A 24,059-nucleotide genomic window follows, 5' to 3' on the forward strand; every position below is an offset into this window, starting at 1 on the left:
TTGTTATTCGGTTTTCTACATAAAACTTGGTGAATTGATTTTATTGTGTAGTATTAGTACTTTTTGAACAGGATTATGTGATAACCATGCTCATTTTGGTCACTATAATCATGAAATTACACTTTCATACCATTTTATCTCTAGTTATGATGCACTATAAAATCAACAATAATTATGTGTTTTTACAGTATAATATTTTGATATATATAGCCTATGTCAATTAAGGGGGACATATATAGGCCTACAATAACTCTTTTAGGTCTAAAACAGTTAGCATAGTTGTTAATATGAGAGTTATGAGACATTATTTAAGAGATTTAATTATTGCATGAGTAGCTCTCGGCCACTTTCATTTTTAAAAAGTAGCTCTCAAATGATCTTCTAAAATGAGTGAGCCACAAATCCGTGAGTACATTTTACAAACCCGTGGGAACGGATTGCGAAAGCGTGGGCACGGTTTATGAATTCGTGGGTACAGATTTCAGAAACTGCAGGCACTGTTTACAAATCTGAGAGCGCGGGTTAGAAACTCGTGGGTACGGTTTATTAATCCGTGGGCACGATTTGTTAAACCGAGGGAACAGTTTGAGAATTCGTGAGTACGGTTTAGGGCGCCCGGATTGCCAAAACTGTCGTCACGGATTTTTTAAAAATGATTTTTACTTACACAGGTGACTTCCCGGGCTCCGTAATACGGCAAGTTGAGGGGATGTTTGAGCTGTTTTTTTTTTTTTAAGTCAGCCCAGACAGCTGAAAATATAGCTACTGCGCAAATCAAATTAGCAGTGATGTTGCCCTGCGTGAAAGGGCGAGGCTTATTCCAACGTAAAACGCTGTATTGTATATAGTTTGTATAAAGCTGCCTTTTAATGAAGCTGAAAGTGCGAGTAATAAAATATGATGCAAACCAACAGGAATCCTTGCTTTTTCTGCTCTATTATGTTTACATTTTATGTGGGCAGGGCCCCATATTAGTTATTGAAACGGGCCCCCAGATGCTTAAGGCCGCCCCTGCCAACACCATTGAAAGGCTGGCGAGATCTGTTGGTGAAAACGTTGTAAAAGCATCAAGAACTCAGACCAAACTTACAAAATAAATTAAAATGTCTTTATATAAATACCATTTAAAAAAGAAATAATAAAGACTTAAATATCATTAAATACTGCTTGTGTTTTAAGTATAATCAAACCCTTCACCTAAAATTAATGACAATGAAAATTTTTCAATTAAAAAAAATAATTGTCCCAAATAAAAAAAAAATATATTAATTTTATATTTCATCAATTAAATTATAGGCCTACATTTTTATTTAAAAAAATAGAGAATGAGTGACAAAAGTTTTACAAAAGAAAGAGGTTTGGAACCGAGTAAATTGAAAATTTTCATATTTGTGTGAACTAACAATTCAAGAATATCCAATTACTTTTGATTTATTAATTGAAAACATAGTGGGTGTATTTAAATTATTTTGGGTTAGAACTGCATTTATTAATGTCATAACAGATCTGAAAGTGAGTGTCACATCTTTTACTCAAAAACATTTAACAGATGAATAAGCACGTGTGGATGCTTAATGAAAATTAGTTGGATTTAAAGCTAATAATATTGCTAAGAATTCCAAATAGTTAATTCCAATGTTCCTGCTTTAACTTATTCAAACAACTAGGGCTGCTCCGATCACGGTCGGCCGATCGTTATGAGCATCTCGTCAGTAAAGCCGGTTCTCTAATCAGCGGTAAATTCCCTCAGGTGCGTGATTTCACATAGAGCAGCTGTTACTACACAGAGCCGTTGTTAACCGAGAAGATGCGCAAATCCACGTTCATTTCAGCGTTTATTTGCGCATCTTCTCGGTTAACAACGGCTCTGTGTAGTAACAGCTGCTCTATGTGAAATCACGCACCTGAGGGAATTTACCGCTGATTAGAGAACCGGCTTTACTGACGAGATGCTCATAACGATCGGCCGACCGTGATCGGAGCAGCCCTACAAACAACAAAAACATTTGTCACGGGACATTTTAAATGGTTTCCTTTTTGTTATTCCTGTTAACAGTTCCGGTATAAATATAGGACATGCATGCTTCCTGGTGGCCTTCTATTGATTTATCACTTACAAATGACCAGGTTAGCAAACACTGTACTAACCGTAAAGTACAACAAAAACACTTTCAGATCGGGATCTGTTTGCATAGGATCTACCTGGAAATATGAAGCGTCATTAACACTCTAGTATTGACTTTTAAGAGTTGTTCACATTTCTTATCAAAAAACCCATAGTTTTTAATGTACTGTTAATATTTTAACCACATACCAGGCATGATGGCTTGTGAAAATGAGTTTTATTGGTACCATATATCAACTGTCAATGGCAGACACAAGACAAAAATATATCTGTAAAACAAAGATGCTCTGAAAACAGAAGAGCACGCCCGCTTTATGGCCGATTTGAGAAATAAACCAGAAACACCACTGTATTTCACAAGTGACATTGAAGAAAAATTTATTTCAGATTTGTATGCCTTAGAATGGTTATATTTAACCATAATTTAGTCTTCAGCCGTTTTTATAAGTCAGCAGAAGCCCTGCAATGGAGTGCCCTCTGGTATTTTAAAACCTAATACAATGTAACCTCAAAGGGGCTTCTTGGAATCATTGACCTGGATGATGTTTAATTATACAAATTTAAATAAGAATTCTTAAGGATTCATTCAAGGACTAATATATCATTTTAGGTTAAGGAAAAAAAAAAAAAAAAACAAGTGAAATAATGTACAAAGGCAACATCAAATACAGAGCAACATGTATCGTCTCAATATAATGCAATGGCAAGGACTTAAAAAAAAAAAAAAACATTGTACATCTACTTTAAAACTATAATCTACCTTCTCATGTAAAAGGTAGTTGTACCTAAAATGCATCTAGAAACAATATGAAATGAGAGGTTCAGTTTTACTTTTGACATATGAAGGGGTGAAGGGCACAGGGGTCCTAAGAAGAGTAAATAGAATTACACTTATACAGAACTTGGCTACTATCTTAAATATACAATCACAAATACACAAACAAAATGATGAAAAAACATTATATAAATGTGTTGATTAAAGGATCTTGCTCCTTGGTCTGTAGCATCGGTTAAGAAAAAACAATAGCTGGGATACTAATTTGATGTTTTCCCTACACGTTCAAAGCAAACTAATGATCAGTGTGTACGACAGGCATTGGGCTCAGCCTGTTCTTTTCAATATAGGCTAAAAATCTCCATGAAACAATGTTTATAGCAACAGTCTTGGGACAAAATGTGCCACCGGCCATTGTACTAACATTGTAGGATGTAGATCCTGCGAACAATGAGACTGTTACAGCTGCGATAGCTAATGTCTGACACATGCAGTTCCCAGACATACATGCTATGATCATGTAATCTCATTTTCAAAGATGATTAAAACAGAAAGAAAGACAAATAGGTGTAAAGACTAAAGCAAGTTAGCATCTACTTACAATAATATTGATAACAGTAACAATACAAAATTTGTTATTTTACATTGAGATTGACAGCGTTTTCCAGTTAAAGATTATCATTTTTTTTTTAATAAGAACAAAATTCATCATAATACTTTTTTAAGAAAAATAGATCCAAAATACAGTGACAAGAGTGCAAAGGATATTTAGAGTTTTTGTTTGCTTGCTTATTTTTTCACTTTAGAAATCGTTATAAAAAATAAAATAAAAAACAAGAAACTAAAGAGAATGCAAACAAATAATAATAATAAAAAAAAAAAAATCAAACACTTTTTTTGAGTCTGGTGTAATGGTCAGGCAAGCTCTCAGTGACCATTCCGGGCATAACCAAACTCAAGAACCTCGATGCTTTACACTTTATTTAGTTTTACTTAAAGAACTTTACGTAGTGGTTCTCAACTCCGGTCCTCAAGCTCCGGAACTGTACAGGTTTTTGTTCCAACCAGGTCCTACAAAACAAATAATTGAGTTTTTAAAAATGGAGCTTTGGGTTTGAGTCTGAGGTGCACACAATGGTCATATCACTAAACGGTCAGATAAAAAGAGATCCTTTCCTGTCAAGTGAGCACAACAGAAACAGCCATGCGTGTCATAGCACAGCACGCACAGAGAGACCCGAGGTTGGAACAATAACCCACAGCCTGATCGCTAAGCTTGACCGAGACACAGAAACTGACGGTGTTGCAAAACGACTCTCAAAGAAACAAAAGAATCAACAAAAACGGAATGTCTGACGGCGACAGAGGAGGAGGCCAACTGAGCAGAAGTCTAGGACCGGGTCTTGCGAGCCTTTCGCTAGCCCCTAACACTTCTACTGCGATGACTGTGAGGTGGGGTTGTCATTTTTGCTCTCCTGGCTGGAGGGAGCTTTGCTGTTCCAGGGGCTGTTGGTGCCCAGGGCGGGGGAACTGTTGAAACTGTCCTCGTCGTCGATGCCATTGGCCGCATCAAACTGTGTGTTTTCCAGCCGCGTGATGAGCCGCTCATCCTCGTCCCCGAACTCCCCTCCCATCAGAGTGGGCTCTCCCACCATCATCACATCCTGCAGGGGACAGGAAGGGGCGCAAACATTATCCCCACAACCCAGGGGTGCTCCGTAAGGGGACGCGGTGGCTTTCTACACCACATCGCAACTGCAGAAGGCACTGAGGAACTACACCTCAACTATTCTGCCCACTACAAGCCCAAATCAGCAAGGGAACTTAAACCAGCAGTGCTGTGTGTGAAAAGGCTATCTTCACCATGCTGAACACTAAATAGATCTGCCATGGTGGGCATCCCGGATCCTTGAGTGCTGCATGGGTTCATTCCACCTCGGGTCTCTAGTGTTGGCTGCGTCTCTGGAGCTCAAAACACCCAAAAGACTGACAAAAAGCACAAAAAACCCACAGACCTGCGGCCCTAAAGGACCAGGGACTGCCCAGCATTGGATCATGTCCACTTGTCTCTATGTTGGGCCTGTCTTTCTAATATGAGGCATAACTTGAATACAAGCATTGGTCCACCCTCCTCCCGCTAACCCATCTCCCATAGCTCAAAATGGACATCAAAATGAGATGCTTACAGGTACCTGGCTGGAGAGCGCAAAACTGCTGGCTGGACTTTTCTTTTTACTGTTGTTGTTGTTGTTTCCCCCTCCAGAACTCATCGTGCTGCCGCCGGACATTTTTCGTTTCCTTCGCTTGTTGGGGGCTTGTCTTGCTGGCTCAGCTGGACAAAAAGCACAGGGGAGATATCTGAGACTCGGGTGGGACACTGCTGGATGTTGGACTTTGAGATGAAAGTCGCTCGATTCTCACCTGGTGGGGCCACCATCCGCTGCCATTTCTGAAACAGACAGGTTTTGAGGCAGTCTCGTGGGCTGAGACTGTACGTCTTGTGTCTGGACATCAGTTCCTGCATGGGCTCCAGGATTACACAAAGCTGTGGGAGAGAAAAAAAAACGGTTAGTAATGTTTTTGAATTCATATCGACCGTTCTCTAGACTGATGGAAATGAACTTACTCGGAGGTAGTTCAGCGTAGAGTTAGATAAGCCACATCTAGTGATGTTTTTTGATAGCTGGTCAAGCATTTGGGGGTCTTGGGCCTGTTGAGGAACAAATTTAGTAAATCAACAACAATTGTGTGCCGACATGGTTGTTGCCAATGATTTACCAAAGACAAGCACCAATTATGATAAAAACATTTACTGAAACTACAAGGTGGTTAATTTTTTTTTACAAAAAAACAAACAAACAGTTAAAAATAAATATTTTCTTAAAATGTCTTTACAATTATAAAGTAAAACAAAACAAAAAACAGCACATAGCTGAAATTATCTGGATAACATAACTACAAAATGGTCTGAATTAATAGCAAAATACAGTTAAAAAAAATTCTTTAAAAAAAAGTCTCTTATCATCACCTATGCTACATAATTAAAAACACAAACCACTAATACGGTGGATATAGTTACAAAATCAAATTTAATATTTTTAAAAAAAATTATTCAGTGATGGTAAAGCTGAGTTTTAGCAGCCATTACTCCAGTCTTTAGTGTCACATCAGATGTCATTCTAATATGCTGATTTGGTGCTCATGAAACATTATCATCAATGTTGAAAACAGATGTGCTGCTTAATATTTTTTGGAAACCATGATACCTTTTTACCAGGATTTCTTGATTAATTGAAACAGAATTTATTTGAACCATAAATCACTTGTAGTATTATGAATGTGTTTACTGTTACTTTTAATAAATTTAATGTGTCCTTGAATAAATAAATAAAAAAATAAAAATTTCTTTAAACAAAACAAAAACATCCTGACCCCAGACTTTTAAACCGTTATATCATTGTGTAGGGGCTCTAGAACAAATCCATAAGATTGTCAATACTGAAATCAAACTCACATGCATTGCCAGGATGCTCCTCGGCACCACCTCTCTGTGCTGTCTGATGCTGAAGTGCCACGTCTTTATACGCATCATGTCATCAAACATGAACTCGAGGTACAGTCTGCCCTCCACACACACCTGAGGAGATGAAAGGACTTCTCAGCAACATCAAAAAAGGTGGAGGTGGCCTGCTTTAAACTCAATCGTTATGTTCTTATTGCAGAGCTTATTTAATGGAAGTACTCTGAATTCCATTTAAGATCACAACAAGAGTTAATGTATGCCTTCCCTGACACCGCATTCACTTTGGAAAGGAAATGAACGGGCAACACATGAAGGCCATTTTTAGAATTTATTTCTGATAATAAACTTTACATAAAGTGTGGTGTGGTGTACCACGGTGTTCATAACAAAATAAATGCTTAATTAAAGTTTTAAAACTCTGGCAATAAACACAAAGGAAAAGGATACCTGTGTGAACATGGGTTTGCCGTTCTGTGTAACCATGGTGCACTGATCGCAGTCCAGGGACACAAAGTTATTGTGGAAAGACTCCTTGGGATGTTTCAGCACATAGAAGAGTTCAGTGGCCCCACCCTCAAAAATACTCCTGAAGTACCGAGGGATCAACGTCCTACCAATAGCTGGAAATAGGATACAAATTTTGGATTCAGATACAGTGGGGAAAAGCAGAATATAAATGCATTTTCTCATGACTCTGTCTATATTTGTTTATTCAGTTTATTCACAATCACTGAAGTGACTTTACAAAACAGGACATTACTATATCGTTTGGGCCCATCTTCCAGACAGAAAGTGATCGTCAGCATTGCATCATCTTCGAAAAACTCTGTAGTGAACGCATCCCACCACAAATTGTCACAGTCCTGCTGAGAAAGAACGAAAAACACTATTCACATGTAATCTTAATTCAAATAAACTTACATTTGCTAAACAAGCAGCAAGTAAATGCCATGGTTTTGCATGCATGCTAACAACCTACTGTTTCCATTTCTACAAATGAAGATTTCCGCTACTCCCTTTATAAATTTGTGTACCCCAAATGTGATTTTTTTTTTTTTTTTTTTTACCTCTGTCCAATTCTGTAGTCTTTTGTTGAGCTCAAATATTCTGTAGTCTGTTTGATTTCCATACGGTGTGTGCCTCCTGTAACATGAAAAGAAAGGTTTGTTGATCAGCAAATCGGAATGATTTCTAAAGTATCATGTGACATTGAAGACTGAAGTGATGGCTGCTGAAAATTCAGCTTTGAGTAACATACATTTAAAAAAATATAGGAAAACAGTCATTTCTATTGTAATAATAGTTCACAGTAAATGGTGAGTGTGGTAAACGACTTTCAAAAACATTTTAAAAAAATTTACTGACCACAAACCTTCGAACAGTAGTAGTGCACGTGTTTATGAATTGTATAACAATACATTTCCACTTTTTAGAAAATATCCAAGCAATATGAGTGAATAGTATTTCAATAGGCAGAATAGAGTCTGAAAAGGCTTGAGGTAGGTTACAATAATAAGCGAAACCAAAAGCTTGTACATACACTTTGTGTTACACCCTGTTGTCTATCACCTGTAAATAAACTGCTGTAGACCAAATGTCAATAGCCAAGTAAGTTCTTACCCTATTCCAGGCTCCATGTAAGAGGGTGGATACATCGGTGTCGGACTGCAATATAAAGAGCATTATTAAGACCTTAAAATGAGCACCTTTCATATTAAATATCTAGTGTATGATCAGTTTACTTTAGTTAGACGTTAGCTAGATGCCAAACTACTACTACTTTAAAACTAGAAAATAGCCACACACATTAGGCAAAAACACAAAAGCAATCACAAGTCTCACCCCACATCTCTATCCAGCATTGCGCCTGGGTGAAACGGAGGGAAGGCACTACCGTTGGGGGGCTCCTTTGGGGAGTACAGCTTGAATGACTTGGACGAACAGCCTAGATAACGAAAGAGAGAACACCATTCAGACATTTAGATTTAGCGTCCATTCACAAAATATACAGACAGGCCTACAAACCCAGCCAGTAAAATCCTGATGCATTTAGTGCAGCTGTGGGTAAACAAGACATGTCTATTTTTGGCCTAACTTCTCCATAACGTCTTGTTTTTTAATATATTTAGGCGGCTTGAGTTATTCATGCCCACTGTCTGGCCTTGCAATTAGCTTAGTGAAATGCATGTTGATCTGGGCTTTAATATTTATTATCTATTTGAAACAATAAATATGTATTTTTCAGACTGAAAGTCCCCCACACCCTGGTCAGCAAACACCATTATGTGATCACGTGATATTTCCCTGAAGCTCATGACAGCCCATCCCCCAATCCCGCAAAAGGGATTCATGTAACTCCAGCTAGCCCTGCTCTGTTAATTCATTTAAACTGAAACGGCAAGCCTAAAGCAACAACCCAAAAACAGGCTTGACAAACACTAATCTAATGCAATGCACAATTCAGTCAATAACTATAATGCAACATTATCCATTAAATGCACTTTAGGATCCGGTGTGCATGTGTGTCACAATATATAAACGCTATACAATAAAAGTAAAAAATGAATGTAATTTCTAAAGAATAATTGAATAATTTGAATTGGCGTAACAACATTTATATTCACCACAGAAAAATCCATAACTTTTTGCAATATTAAATTTCCCTGATATTTCCAAATTTTGCATGACCGTCAACCAGAAGATCTGGGGAAATTATCCATGGTCATACAGATCTGCTAGTCTACTCGTCTGGGGCACCATCCTGTCAATGTGTTGTCTCTGTGAATTTTAGAAATCTGCATAGTTAAGATACATTCTTTTAATACCTAACGTTACTCTCTTTACATTAGAGCTTCGTTTTATAATGTATCGGTGAAACTTAATGCATTAATTATTTCTCAGTCATGTTCTAAGATTTGCACGCACTGTTTGACAAACTATAATAAATAATAATAATAAATAAATACATTTTAATCTCAAATGATTATAATTTTCAACAATTAAAACTCATGATATTGCGAAGACCTGCATTTAATGCATATTCACACTTCTCCACAGATTAATGGCAAACACTTCTTCATCCTCCTCTCTCTGTTGGGGAAAACATTTGTGCTAAGATACTTAACGTTACTATGGTGTAGCCACACTACTTAATACATTTCACACAAAAAGTGCACTTAACTACTTTTAAAACACATGTCACTTAATTCAAAACACGTATCGCTGGTTTGTTTTTAGCAAATGATTCCTAGCAGGTCTCTATATTTTTGTACTATAGCAACAAACTTGATAGCCTAGCTTAGCCAGGCCTGGCTCGGAACACAGGCGAGGCCCGCACAGGCTGCTGATTCTCCCAACAGCGTAAACAACATCACCATAGCGACGCAATTCAACGCATTTATTTTCACGTTTTCTCGCTTTAAAACTAAACGTTGCTGTGAATTAGCGTTACACTGACGCTAAAGCGCACCTGCAGGAATCCAAGCTGGAATTCGACGCTCTGTCCCCGGTGCTCCCTGAATATAATCCCGCTCTGTCGGTCGCTGTCGTTAAAGCCAGGTAAGCTGAAACATCACCCCGTTTCAAACCATGGTGGTGTGCAAAAAGCAGTTACAAAATGCAGCTTCGGCGCTGGTAGATGTAGACCGTGTTAAACGGGAACCGGACTCAAGGGGGTAACGAGGAAAAGTGCCCGTGCGACCCTTTGTTCCTGCTCATGAACAATAGTCCAGGCCCTTCTTTCTCTCCGCGCAACCCCCCTCAACACTCCCTGCTCTGGTGGAGCATCAACCCATCGCGGTCCCCTCCAATCAAACACACCCCTCCCCCAGCCCTGCACCCTCATCCGGGACACACTTCACGACGAAAACCTACATTGTAAAAGTGTCAAAAGAGAAACATGAAAACACTTCAGAGTGGACTACAGTTAAACTTGAATAAACAAATAAGTAAATAACTAGCACATGACTTCAATGAGTGCAGAGAGAGCACTTTGTTTACAGGCAAATATTTTTAATATTTAAATATTTTATACATTTAGAAAATATACAAGAAACATAAAACATACATTTTATAAAATACACAATATATAATTAGTATATTTAAATCCCTATATAAAATAATCATGTAAAACTCTTGTATTTATATTTCAAAATTTGCCCAGGTTAATTTCATTAATGTCACAACTTAAGACATTTGGACCTTTCAGAAAAATCGAGAACTGTGAATCGGTCACAAAACATAAGTGTCAGAATTTATGAGGTTTAACTGATTTGCTACAATAAATATTATAACCACAATTTGACTCTGAAATCACTACAGGCTTCATCTTCTCCTGCAACAGCAAATTATTGTAAAACTACAAAATAACAAGCTCATGCTGCAATGTGGGACAGTGGAAAACACCCATAAGCCCTTGTTTTTGAATAATTATGCGTGATCAGACAAAGAATTGGAAACTTACAGAATGTGTAGAAAACTTGTTTTTTATCATTAGTAGATGGTTAAGGTGTGTGTGTGTGTGTGTGTGTGTGTGTGTGTGTGTATACAATGGTTTGGGGGGTTTACAAGGTCAAATGGTATTACAATATGAAAGAGGTTTAAGGACACTGCCTATGTCATAAATGGTGTTTTTTTTTGAAAATCTAAAAATGTAAAAAGTTTTCTGTAGATGGTAGGTTTAGGTGTAGGGCAATAGAAAATACAGTTTGTACAGTATAAAAACCATTGCACCTATGGAGAGTCCCCATAAACCACCTGTGTGTGTGTGCGTTTAAGACACTATTATGATGAATAGTGAGAGCCAAGATCAAGACTTTATATTAAATTGTTTTTTTAAGAGTTCTATGGAATATAAGATAAAGATGACTGGCTAAGCGTGATCATAACTTGCAATCTACAGATGCCAATATATGTAACAGATGAAGGTTTTGCTTTAAGCAAAAGATCTGGGCTGGAAACTATCTAAAAGGCTGCTGGCTCAGTCGATGAGATCCAGTTTCAACTCTAATCAAACATTCAAAATTACAGACAGGTGTTCGAGTGGTTATGGAAATAAACTTTGCAGTGAGGGATATCCAGGAACAGCATTAAGCACCTTTGATGCAATACTATTGTTCCTGTAATTTGGCGCTATTGGTTGGCGAGGTCACAAAAACAAGTTCCACTGTCCTGTCTTCACAGGCAATATAAATATGCAAATTCTAACATGCTGAACTTTTGCCTTGTTTTATCAGTACTTTCTCAGAAAAAAGGTCTACATGAGCATAACCCTAATAAAATATAGGGTTGCACTCTAGGTTCTTTATCCATTTAGAACCATAGTATGCTGAAGAATCCTTTCTTTATGAAACAGGTCTTTTTTCTTTTTTTTAGAGTTCAGGGTTCTTTATTCCCACCTTTTTGTTTTTCAAATCTTTAACTATCAAAGCACGTCATTACTGATTTTCTGGGTTTCAGTAACACACTTTCAACAGGTTAATGATTTCATTTTAAAATTGAAACTGGTTTCCAAACAAACATGTTCTTTTCTCTTTTTAGTTTTTTGTAAGTGTGAGCAGCTCTGCGGAGCTGAGGATATGTTTCTTATCTTCTCCACTAAGTAACGTAAGTAACAGAGACATTGAATTTATAATCCATTTTTTATTAATTATTACTTGGGTTTATGCACAAACATACCCAGTCACAAAAATATATATATTAAAAACATTTTGAATATTTTGTTACATTGCACACTAAATTAATAAAAAAAATTCATAATGTTTTTATTTCACTTTTTTCCTAATTATATAAAAACAATGTCACGTTTTATTAAAGGAGGAATGTTGAGTTTCATTGTAACATTTTTCTAAATATCTTCTATGTTCCACAAAAAAAAGAAAGGCATTCAAGTTTAGACCGACATGAAGGGGAGTAAATTATTACATCAACTTAATTTCTGGGTCAGCGGTCTCTTTCAGAACGATTAAAAGCCTTCAAGCCAGAGACTTTACTAAAGAATCAACTGTATATTAATCTGGCTGTGGATCAAATCAACACATAATACATTTCTAATAAATTCCAGTGTTGGGTTAGACTCCCTCAGATAGAACAACATCGCCCCCTAGTGTCACGAACATTCCCTGAAGTCCCAAGGTACTGTAGCACAAATTTAGCAAAGAAACTACGGGCCAACTTCACAATTACACGAGTGTTAAGGGAGACAATGAAGATTATATAAATTAGCGTGCGAAATCAGGATGACAGGTACCTCAACGTGGGTCTGATAACTTATGGATCTAATAAGCTGCTTGTTTAAATGCTACATTCATTTCAGACACGCTGAACAAGAAAACGATTATAGCTAAACTTCCACTGGGGGCTCTTGCTGAATTCTTTTATGAGCTTTATGAACGTCCTTCATCTGCAGCAGTGAAGCTGTTCCTATTTTAACTCCTCTGGTTTGAATGAAGGATTGCCTCTGTGGGAAAAACTCCACCCTCCACCAACATGGCTGACAAAATCTCTCTCCCTGACGAGGCCTCGGCTTGCCTCTCAGTGCTCCAGGGGCTCTTTGTTATGCCACTGCCTCATCTCTCCCAAACACAAGCACAGGAGGAGCCATGCGCCTCACGCTCACCCAGGCTGCTCACAGCTACATGGCTGGCAGAGCGCGATAATGCTCTGGCGACAGACGACATATGTGAGAGCCATACTAACTACTGTGGGGGAATGACTGCAGTACAAATCATATCTAATGTCTGTCCTCCACTCAGAGGAATGTGCAGGAGAGGAATCTCATGTGCTGTTCACAAAAGATGGACTACACTTTTTTGTCCCATGAAATCGGTGTAATAAATCCCCAGATCCAGATTAAGCATTTATATACCGCATGCATAAATATTTGTTTACGTCTTGGAAAAATTTTGGTAATTTCAAACGTGTGATTGGAAATTAATGAAAATGTAAACATTTCTATAGTCAATAGAAATATTTTATATTCTGAAGTGTTTGTTTGGGTAAATACTCTTTGTGAGATTGCTACTGTTATCCTGTCATCACAAACTGGAAAAGTCATGGTAAAATCATTAGTGAGAAAAAATTAACTGTACATGCTAATATGTTGGTAAAATCTGGATTGGTTTTTTTTTTTTGGTTATCAAAAATATTTCAGTAATATAACAGGAGGACATTTATTTATTATCTTTAGATGTTTAAATATTTTATTCAATAAAACACTACATTTATTTGATCAATACAGTAAAAACAGTAATACTGTAAAATATTACTACTATTTAAAATAACTATTTTCTAGTTGAATACATTTTAAAATACAAATGATTCTGGTAATGGTTATTTCTCCAGTCAGAAATCTATGCTTATTTGGTCTTCATTTCTTATTATTATCAATGTTGAAAAGAGTAATGCTCTTTCATATTTTTGTGACATCCACTTTTAATTATTTTTTTTGATGATTAAAACATTCAAAAGAGCAGCTTTTATTTGGAAAAAATATATATTTTGTAGCATTCTAAAAGTGTTTAATGTCATGTCTGATCAACATAATGCATCCTTTGTTGAATAAAAGTAATGATTTCTTTAAAAAATAATGATAATTCTTACTGACCTCAATCACTAGCAATGGACACACTTTAAAAGACTGCCACTGGTTTTCCAGATGATGATGCTCTGATGACCCAGCAGGGATCAAACTGTCTCGCAGGCTTTTCTAAAGCTTGTGCTCTACAGGTGATTCCTTTCTTTTCATGTCAAACCACTCATTACCACCTAAAAGTCTTACACGCATTTGATTGCCAGAGACGTATGCAAAGCTAAGTGAACCCACTGGTGGATTAAATTGACTGGCTTTTTTTGTTGCAAGCATCTCTTTAAGCCGTTAAATCACTCGGAAACACGCTTTGCACTGCTGTGAGAGGAAATAAGATGAGGGCTCTGAAATGCCCACGCTTAACAAATATACTGTGAATATTCTGCCTCCTGATGCACTGTAGTGGTAACTTAGTGGTTAAAGATGTGGCAAAGCACTTAACCTCAGGTCACTCCACGGGGACTGGACCTGTAATGAATATACTGTAAGTCACTTTGGATATGAAAGTGTCTGATAAATGACTAATAAGCAACTGTGGTGTTCGTTGACTTTGTTGGCAAACACTCTGTGCCATCAAACACCAGTGTCAGACCTCAAAAACCAGCGGTAGAAATATTTGATGAGAATGCTGAGAAAAATCAATGAGCAGTAAAACATACTGAGGAAAACACATTTGCTTTCATTGGAAATAAATCAGAACTGGCACTTTAGGTGTTCCTTACATAAAACACACACTTCAGGTATACAGAGAGAGTGTGGGGTCTGTTGTAATCATACTGTGTGTGTTTCCATTGGCAACAGCAGCCGCAGGGTCAGGTCATGAGAGTTTATTGAGGTTTCAGGACAGGAGCCACTGAGCTGGAAATCATAGAGAAGCAAACAGCTGATCCTCGTCACTCTACAAGATACAGATGCCTTTGCTTACTTCTCATTTTATTACTGCAGTTCTACAATACACTCGGTCTTACACTTACAATTGCTAATCGATACAATTATTCAGGTCCAACTAAAGCAGCTGCTCTTTATCATGATTGCAGAATTACATACTAACATTTTCTGAACAAAATATTTGCCCATGCAAAGGTCTCCACCATGAACTAAGTGTGTTGCTATGCAGTTCCAAGAATGGTTCGGGTAACGTTAGTTAATCATAATCTGATGCAAAGCAGATTATTAGCTCAAGTAAAGAGTCAACCCCTAGCAAAAAGTCTCCATTATATTCTGGTTTCTAGATTGCTTTTTTTCTACCTTCAAAGTAAGTCTATTTCTTTAGGGAATTCTTAAAGGGATAGTACACACAAAAATTTTCTGTCATTAATTACTCACCCTCATGTCGTTCCAAACCCGTAAGACCTCTGTTCATCTTCGGAACACAAATTAAGATATTTTTGATGAATTCCGAGAGATCTCTGACCCTCCCATAGACATCAAGCATACTACCACGGTCAAGGTCCAGAAATATAGCAAGGACATCGTTAAAATGATCTATGTGACATCAGTGGTTCAACCGTAATTTTACGAAGTTACAAGAATACTTTTTGTGAGCAAAAACCCCGAAAATAACGACTTTATTTAACCATGTTGAACCCAACAACTCTTACTACAAATGCCTTAATTACACCAGCAGGTGGCGACAAGTGACTGTGTGTATAAGTGAGTTATTTGATCATCTATTAAATCATTTGCTCAGAAACACAATCCAATCAAGAATAAGACACGGAATTCAGAGTAGTTTAATAGTATAGGTCTATTACTTTTTCTACAATATAGTGCACAAATTCAAGTGCTTTCAGGAGTCATTGATTAATTCACTCAAACGATTTGTTCAAAAACACTGATTCATTTGGGAAAAAAAACTGTAATATTGTTAGTTTCTGGCTTTGTTTAGCAAGTATGGCGGCGCGAGATTAGGTGCAGTAACTGGTTATATTGTGTCTAAAAGACAAGTTACTCAAAATTGTATCTTATTAACTTTTATCTTAAAAAACTGTTTATTAAACTAGCAGCCTATGTTATCGCAATATCACATTTAACCTGACCTTTTTTTTTACTACAATGACATTTTGCATTAATATTTTCAAATTCTGTGAATGTGGTAAAAATTATATGTACAAATCACATATATGTATATGTGTCTTTAGTGTCCATTTTTTTAAATGAAAAAATAAACAAGCTGAATAAATAAGCTTTCCATTGATGTATGGTTTATTAGGATCGGACCATATTTGAAAATCTTTCATCTGAGTGTGCAAAAAAAAATCAAAATACTAAGAAAATCACCTTTGAAGTTATCCAAACGATTTCTTAGCAATGCATATTACTAATCAAAAATTAAGTTTTTATATATTTACGGTGGGAAATTTACTAAATATCTTCATGGAACATGAACTTTACTTAATATCCTTATAATTTTTGGCATAAAAGAAAAATCTATAATTTTAACCCTATGTTTTTTTTTTGTGGCTATTGCTAAAAATATAGCCTAGTGATCAAGACTGGTTCTGTGGTCCACGGACACATATTCGTTTATATTGCAGACCACTAGCACCCTTCTGTGGCCCCATGGTGCCCAGAAGGATGACAGTTTGAAAACGCATGGAAAAGTAACAGCACACCTTTCATCATCAATCCGCACTATTTAAGGAATCTTTCATATCCACAGCACAAACAGTGAGTCACATGCCAAATCTTAATACAAATAGAGGTACAAATATAAGCAATAGTGATGCTTATCCTACCAAGCACCACTAATAAATCGTCATTCAGTCTGTAAAATCATGTGTCCTTTAGTGTTCAAACAGCGCATTGATTCTTGCTGTGGTGGAGTCTTACAGCTGGCAAATGCCAGCTCTTATCTAATATTCCCTCTTCATCGCTGACACGTGACATAACGAGTTCTAACATCCCCATCTAACACTGACAAGTTGAGGGGAGCTGATTTTTTTTGTACAGGAAGCCATTTTGTTCTAGCTCTGTGTAATGAGACAGATCCGTGAGCCACGGGCTGGAGGGGGCGGGGGGTGTTGCACACACACACACACAAATGCACGCTTAACGCACCATGCACAGGCATTGCCAATCCAGCAGAGAGAGTGTAAATCAGCACAGCTTCTCCTAACTTGACAGGCACACCCTAACCCTTTCGTCGTTGTGCAACTTGAAACAGGCTTGCTTTGTGACCGAGGTTGCTATTTTAGCTTTGCTTAATGTCATTTCCTTTTAATCAAGGGGCCATGTGACTTTCTGCATGAGGTAACAGGACACATGCTGATATTGAGTGCTTGTGGGTGAGAGGTAGAGAGTCGAGTGGCAGAGAGCAGCTGGATGGAGCTTAGTATCATTTAAAAGCGTCGGTATGGGTTGTTATCTAGCTCAAACAAAGCTATAAAAGAGGCCATTAAAAGCATGCAATCCACGCTCAGCGATATATCCTCTGAATCCTGATGAGAAGATCACGGCGGCCCACTGTACGTGCCGCCCATAAGAGCATAGGAATGTAAACAAACCAGACTTCAAATGAAACCTGTGTTGAGGGGAGAGGCGTGTGCTGTAAGAACAGACTGCATCGTGTTTCTGACAGAGGTGAACATCACAAGCAGTTTTTTTTTACGGTGCTCTTCTGCCTTTTATGAAACGGCGCAGTGGGACCCCAAACAAAAGCAAGAAAGAGCCATCTCTCATGCGCCGAGCCTCTGTTTCAGTCTAGCCCCGTCTCCTTCTTTCTTCTATTCGCCCTTTTTCCAGCCTCCCTCCTCACATAAAAAAGGAAAGCAATCAGACAGGACACATGTCTGTGGAAATTTCCATGACTACGCTTGTAAAAATGTACCCTTGTGACTTGATTTTCAACAAATGCAACGTGCCAAATTTTGGCTTGTTTATCAATGGGGTTGGCCAGAGAGGCTTTTGTGGCTCTTGCACAGAGAAGAAACTTCTTGCCTTGTGTTTATGGCACAGAAACAATCCCAACACTGGTCCAAACTTGCCTTGATGCCATTCACCCTGTTTTTAATCTTTATCACAGTGAGGGAGAGGACAGACCTGCCTTGTAATAGTGATTGTCTTTCCATTATGCCACAGATCTTAAGAACATGAAGTTTGGTACTTGGAAACTCCTATAGACTGAACATATGGACTCGATTAAAAACATATTTAAGTGATTTAGAGACTAGAACTTGTGAGAGAAAAAGACTGGGTCAGAAACAAGGGTGCCTTGTGTCTAGTGGTGTAAATTTGTCCTCTCTGTTTAGGTGATGGCACACACTGAGCTGCACAGCAAAGTCAACATATGCTACATCACTGCTTCCAGCATATTTGACCACACTCAAACCAGCCATGCTCTTTTATTACAGGGCCAAGAGGTAACATTCAGACACCAAGATTTCCACATCTTAGCAGCTTTATATCATCACTATGTCACTTAACACATTTACAAAATGTGTATGGCCAAACATTTCATGCCACCACTGAACAGAGGTTCCCAATGAGGATACTTGCTGTCAGATCACCAACATGAAGCCACGTCTTTAGGAGCATCACTTTTTATTTATGAAGCTTTTTTATGAAGTCCCATAGTAGAGTGTGGGGCTGGCAAAGTCTTGGGTTTGATTTGAACTGATCAAATGTATACGTTAAATACAAATATTATATAAATATAAAACAAAACATTGAAATATATATATATATATAAACAAATAAAAAAGGATATTTATAAATACAAATATTTTTATAAAGAGGAATAGATAAAAACATAAAATGTAAATATTTAAAAATATAAATATATTAATTCATACATAAATTAACAGATCTTATTGGTGTGCATAACAAATAACTAATATTAAAAATAAGTATTTATAAACAAATAATAAATATAGATGCATACATAAAATATAAAAGTATTATATTTATAAATATTGGTTTATGCATTAAAAAAGTAATAATACTAAAATATTTATAAAAGTTAACTAATGTAAAATAAGGCTAATTTGTATACAAAATATACAGTGGTTTATGATTGTGACTGATTGTGCAATTCCTATATAAATTAGTCAAGACATATGTTTAAGATGTCTCTATTCAACAGTATCAGAGCAAGAACAGCTGCCAAAAAAGTTAATGCCTTTGATTTCAAATGCCTTCAACATGTGAAAAATGTTTGCAATGCAGATGAACTGATTTTTTTCTTCATATTATTTCCTGGCACAAATGACCAACCAACGCCTAAAACTGTTTTCAGAATATGATACATGAAGGAAAAACAAAGAGAATATGTTTTTCATAACCGTCAGAAGTTAAACTGCCACAGTGTCCTGCTCAATCAAAAGCCTTTACTTGTTTCTCCATGCAAAGCACTTTAAGCTGTGAGCGATGTCTGACGTCATTTGACAAAAGCACAGCACTCCACACAACTATACACACCAGTCAGAGAGGCTAGTCAAGTCACAGCAACGTCCAGGAAGTCACTGCTCTGAGGTCACGAACAAATGCTTGCTATTACGTGCAGAAATATATGCCACAAATGAACCTCTAAAACCAATGACACCCTACAGGAATGCTGATTTATTTAATGCTCCTTTCCAGTTCAAATAAACAGGCCATAGGTGCAATGCAATGCGACATATGACCTAAGTGGCCCACAGTAATGAAGCAAAAAAGATGTGAAATCTTCCTTTCATTCCCAAAAATCCCCAAAACTCCTGCCTGAAGCTGTCCATGCAGAAGAGAGGGAATTAAAGCTCTTACCTGGGCAAGCACAACCTCCAACAGACATCTTCTCACATGTTTGGCACTGCTCTTAATGAAATGGTGTTGTTCAGTCCACGCACTGTTAGCATGGGCTCCTTCTGAGAAATAGAAACAGGCAGAAAGGGGTGGGGAGTCAGCAGGAGGAGGGCACACAAAAAATCAAAATGTAGAAACAAGAGCTCAGCGAGAAACAGGAAGTAGGAATAACACTCCTGCTCGACACTGCACCCAGGTTCATTAATATGCAAATTGCAATACTTGTGGGAGGGAGAAAATATGAGAGTGAGAGATGCAGAGTGTGTGTGTGTGTGTGTGACACAGGAGAGGATCAGAGAGGGAGGGAGAGCCAACATTGTCAAAGTGACCTGTGAGGCACATTTTAGAGCACACTGGCCATGTGATGCTGTTCTTTTTTTCTCTCTATGTATTGCCTATTTTTGCCTTGTGCTGCTAACGGAGATAAACAGCAGCAGCCAGAGCCCAGAGGCACGGAGTCATTACCACCTAGTGGAGCTACGACACACTGCATAAACACACACATACACACACAAGCACACGTACAGCCTGCCCTCCTGATGCTCCTTGGGGTCTGCTGTACAGCTCACCCCTGCCAGAGTGAGACACACACACACACACACACACACACACACACACACACACACACACACACACACACTCGATCTGCTGCATGACTGATCTGCCTTCTCCTCATACAGCCATCCTTCTGCTCTTTCCATTTCAGTAACCTATGCATTGCTATGCATTATTCACTCTTTGATACATTCACAAAAAAATACTTTGGGGGAGACATGCACAATATATTGGTACCATATCAGTTTTTAGCCAAAAAATATATTAGATATACTTTTATTTTATTTATCAGTATCAATAAATATTAGATATTCAATTGTACATGCTTATTTCACTTCAATTACCTTTGTCATCATTTAACAAATGTTAATGTTTGTATAAAATATATCATTACACAATTTTTTATAGTAAATATTTACCTAGAAGTTATTAGCAAACATCAAATTAAAGTAATATTAGTATAGTAAATATTTATAAAAATAAAAATAAGGGTTTATTTAATAACATTTAATAAATTAAATCTCAATCATTATACTGCATATTATAGTATTGTGATGCCTAAGTTCACTTGTAGAATTTAAAATGACTTATAATATATTGAAAAATATGTATTATTGTAATTTTTAATATCTGTAATTTTAATATCAGCACCTGTGAGAGTACAATCATTACCGGTAGATGGAAAAACAATGGCAATGGCTTTTGTAAGTACAATGACTGTGGTTCATAGTGACAAAAATTTTATATATATAATTTTTTTTGGTATGTTTAATCATACTAAATGTGATTCAGTTTTACTGACAATATCAACAAAATCAATCGTTTCGTTAATGATTATAATAGCATTATTATCTACCTGGTACATCAAGTTAACTTGTCATTTCCCATTATACATGGTAACTTTTTTTGTACAATAAGTGTGATTTATTCATAATGACAAAATAATGTTACTGTTTATGCTTACAATATTCATATAGCTTGGTATTTGCATGGTACTTTTAAGAATACTATGTTCAGAAACACAGTAATTTCTTTTAGTACAGTAATGATTCTTAATGATTTTGCTACCATATCCATATAGCATGATGTCTAAACGGTACATTTGAAGTATTTTTAAGAATACCATCGTATTTCCATGCAGCCTGTCCAAAAACATAGAAATACCTTGTTCTATAAACATGGCAACTGCCATTTATTTGTACAGACAAGAAAATGGTTCAGTTAATGGCTACAGACAGTTTAGATTAAAAATGCAACACGTACCTGGAGCACTGGGACATTGGAGAAACAGCCTCTTTAGAGTGTGCTAAGGTGTCTAATTTCTTCAAGGAATCAGTATCTAAAACTGGCTGACCACTTACACCAAACAATACACCGTAGAAGTTATTCACTTTGCAAGTATAAAAAGATCAGCTTTCGTCTTTGTCTAAGTGCACATTCAAATCTTCAGCCCTCCCTGTTTTAAAGACTCATTGGCTTTCTCATAGTCCCAAAGGACAGACAGAAGTCCCTGTCCGCATGGCACCCGCTCCGTGTCAGTCCCGCGATCGATCAACGCCTCCCTCGCTTTCCCCTCTCAAAGCCTCTCCCTCCAGTGGGCTGTGCTTCTAACTACTGAATTTCACACACCACTGGTCCTTCACGTCCCCTGTCAAAGCTGCCTGACAACTCCAGAGAGGGGGGAGTGAGAGAGCACTCAGCAACCTCTTGATTTCCCAGACTCTCATCTGGTGTATCTAGGGAACAGGACACTGCTTTCTTCGCACCGCTGTTATTAGATGTCACCTGTCACTCAAAATCAATATGCTGATGACACAGAGACAACACTCTCAATCCCACGCATGCACTAAAGACCCGCCAGTCGGATGTAAAATCATTTACTTACTCCTAAAATGCCTTTAATAAACTCAACTGATTTACTTTCTTCAGCCTAGAGGAGCTGCAGTCCAAAACACAGTGAGCAAAGATCAAAGAGAGCCACTTTACTGAGAATAATTTCACACTGAAGGATTTTCTTTGCGCTGCTGTAGGAAATGGCTTTTTGTTTTCAGAGCCACAGATTGGCTTTGAAGCCCTGAGCCTCGGGAGATGCTCTTCACCACAGACTGCACAATCAGGTCCCGCTCTCCCTCCCTCTCCTTCGTCCTCAGTCACACGCTCTCACACTCCGACTCTGCTGAAAACAAAGATGATCCCTCCTCTGTCTTTCCTTTGACACCACCATTATGGTAGCTTAGATGTTTACCTGTGTGCGCTGACACTCACTGACCTTCCCTCGCAGTTACGCTGGTGTTCCCGGTCGCGCTGTTGAGAAACAGAGAGGAAGGATGTACAATCAACTCTTGATCCAATTAAGTGCATGAAAACAACACCAAATGCAGCCAGTTTATTACACTAAAACAGCTTGAGTTCAATAAAAGCAAATGAATCTAATCAAGTTCCACATTGTATGCCTCACCACATTTTTACCTTTTCAGAGTCTATGCTGTTTGTGGTAATCAAAGCTTGGTGTATTGATGATCTGGAGCTGGGTCAATTAGCCCTAAAAAGCATGGACAGAGAAAGAGAGAGAGAGAGGGGGAGAGAGAGAGAGAGAACGAAGAGGAGAGCAAAAGGAGGGGGCGGGAGAGAGCACACGGATCCACTGGAATAAATATGACGCAGAGCCAGAGCAACTTCTCCAGCCCGGTGTACCCAGCGAGGGCACTGTCACCATGGCAACGGCAGAGCAGTGATAGCTCGCCGGGGCACACAAGGCACAGCATTATTCTGTCTCTCGCTCGCTTGCTGGAAATACACTGTTTCACTCAGGCAGCGAGCACGTAGGCAGGCGGACGGGCGCCTTGTGTTCAATTAACTCTACTCGTTCTGGGCCCCAGGAGCCCAGCCACCTGTGACCTAAGATGAGGACGGACACTGCTTAATGTGAAGGTTATTTGAGAACATGGCAAATGGGTCACAAATCAACGTTTGGAGACAGATCCTTACAGACACTATGTTATACAAAGCAAAGAGTCTACCTAGTTTAATTGAATGGGAAGAGTTTATATGGCGTTGAATAAGAATGGTTTATTGGCTTGCTGAAAAAAAATTGGGGGGACGTTTAAATAACAATGCACAAAAAACGGGGAAGTTTCTTTGTGTTTTTAAAAAGTTTTCTATACAGACGATCCCTGTTCACACTGATCTACGAAAATGACAAAAAAATGCTGTAATAGGCATGCCAGGCCAGTAGATGGCTAAAACCAACTTAAACCAGCTTAGGGAAGTTAAAGCAGGTTTATTCAGTAGAAAATAGAGATTCGTTATCCCAATGAAAAAAAAAACTACATTTATTTAATCTGGACCTGGCCACGCTGTTTTTAGCTGGCAGCCAGTCTGACCAACCTGGAAGATAAGCAAACCAGTTTAGGCTGGTTTAGGCAAGATTTTTCGGCAAGGTAGTTCTTTGAGAATGCCAAAATCAACTGATATATTTGCATTGAACTTCCACTAGCATTCATGTCAAGATTGAGACATTCTTTAAATTATTTGACCCAAGCTGAAATCAAAAGCAATTTGTTTTATTAGTAATGGAAATCTGAAGTAGTCAGGAAAAATGGGTATGTCCAGACAGACAAAAATATAATAACCTTTATCTTAATGAGCTGTCAAGCGGTGTTAAAAACAAAATTCCACCCAGTGGGCCGAGGAACTGGGTGATCCCTTCACCATA

At 37.8% G+C, this 24,059-nt stretch overlaps 1 protein-coding gene and 1 non-coding gene across 11 annotated transcripts; both read right to left on the reverse strand.

The window, feature by feature from the left end:
• Positions 1 to 2,325: 2,325 nt before the first annotated feature.
• Positions 2,326 to 22,888, reverse strand: LOC132157032 (LIM domain-binding protein 1-A). 10 transcript variants are annotated; one of them, XM_059566161.1, is made up of 13 exons: positions 22,814 to 22,888; positions 22,590 to 22,648; positions 19,751 to 19,851; positions 8,266 to 8,368; positions 8,044 to 8,088; positions 7,491 to 7,566; positions 7,184 to 7,286; positions 6,871 to 7,043; positions 6,415 to 6,537; positions 5,527 to 5,610; positions 5,322 to 5,445; positions 5,087 to 5,232; positions 2,326 to 3,971 (listed from the first exon to the last, which is right to left on the reverse strand). In XM_059566161.1, exons 3-13 carry the CDS (start codon positions 19,776 to 19,778, stop codon positions 3,918 to 3,920), a joined length of 1,059 nt encoding a protein of 352 aa, XP_059422144.1. In that variant the 5' UTR covers positions 19,779 to 19,851; positions 22,590 to 22,648; positions 22,814 to 22,888; the 3' UTR covers positions 2,326 to 3,917. The 10 variants fall into 10 exon arrangements, with proteins under 10 accessions (XP_059422144.1, XP_059422139.1, XP_059422141.1 ...); XM_059566156.1 differs by having other exon boundaries at positions 2,326 to 4,564; XM_059566158.1 differs by having other exon boundaries at positions 2,326 to 4,564; positions 5,093 to 5,232; positions 22,814 to 22,887.
• Positions 6,606 to 6,740, reverse strand: LOC132157620 (small nucleolar RNA SNORA13). Its single transcript, XR_009437561.1, has one exon. It is a non-coding gene; the product is annotated as a small nucleolar RNA SNORA13 (small nucleolar RNA).
• Positions 22,889 to 24,059: the final 1,171 nt, after the last annotated feature.

This window comes from Carassius carassius, chromosome 14 (assembly GCF_963082965.1).
Source record: "Carassius carassius chromosome 14, fCarCar2.1, whole genome shotgun sequence".
NCBI lineage: Eukaryota > Metazoa > Chordata > Actinopteri > Cypriniformes > Cyprinidae > Carassius > Carassius carassius.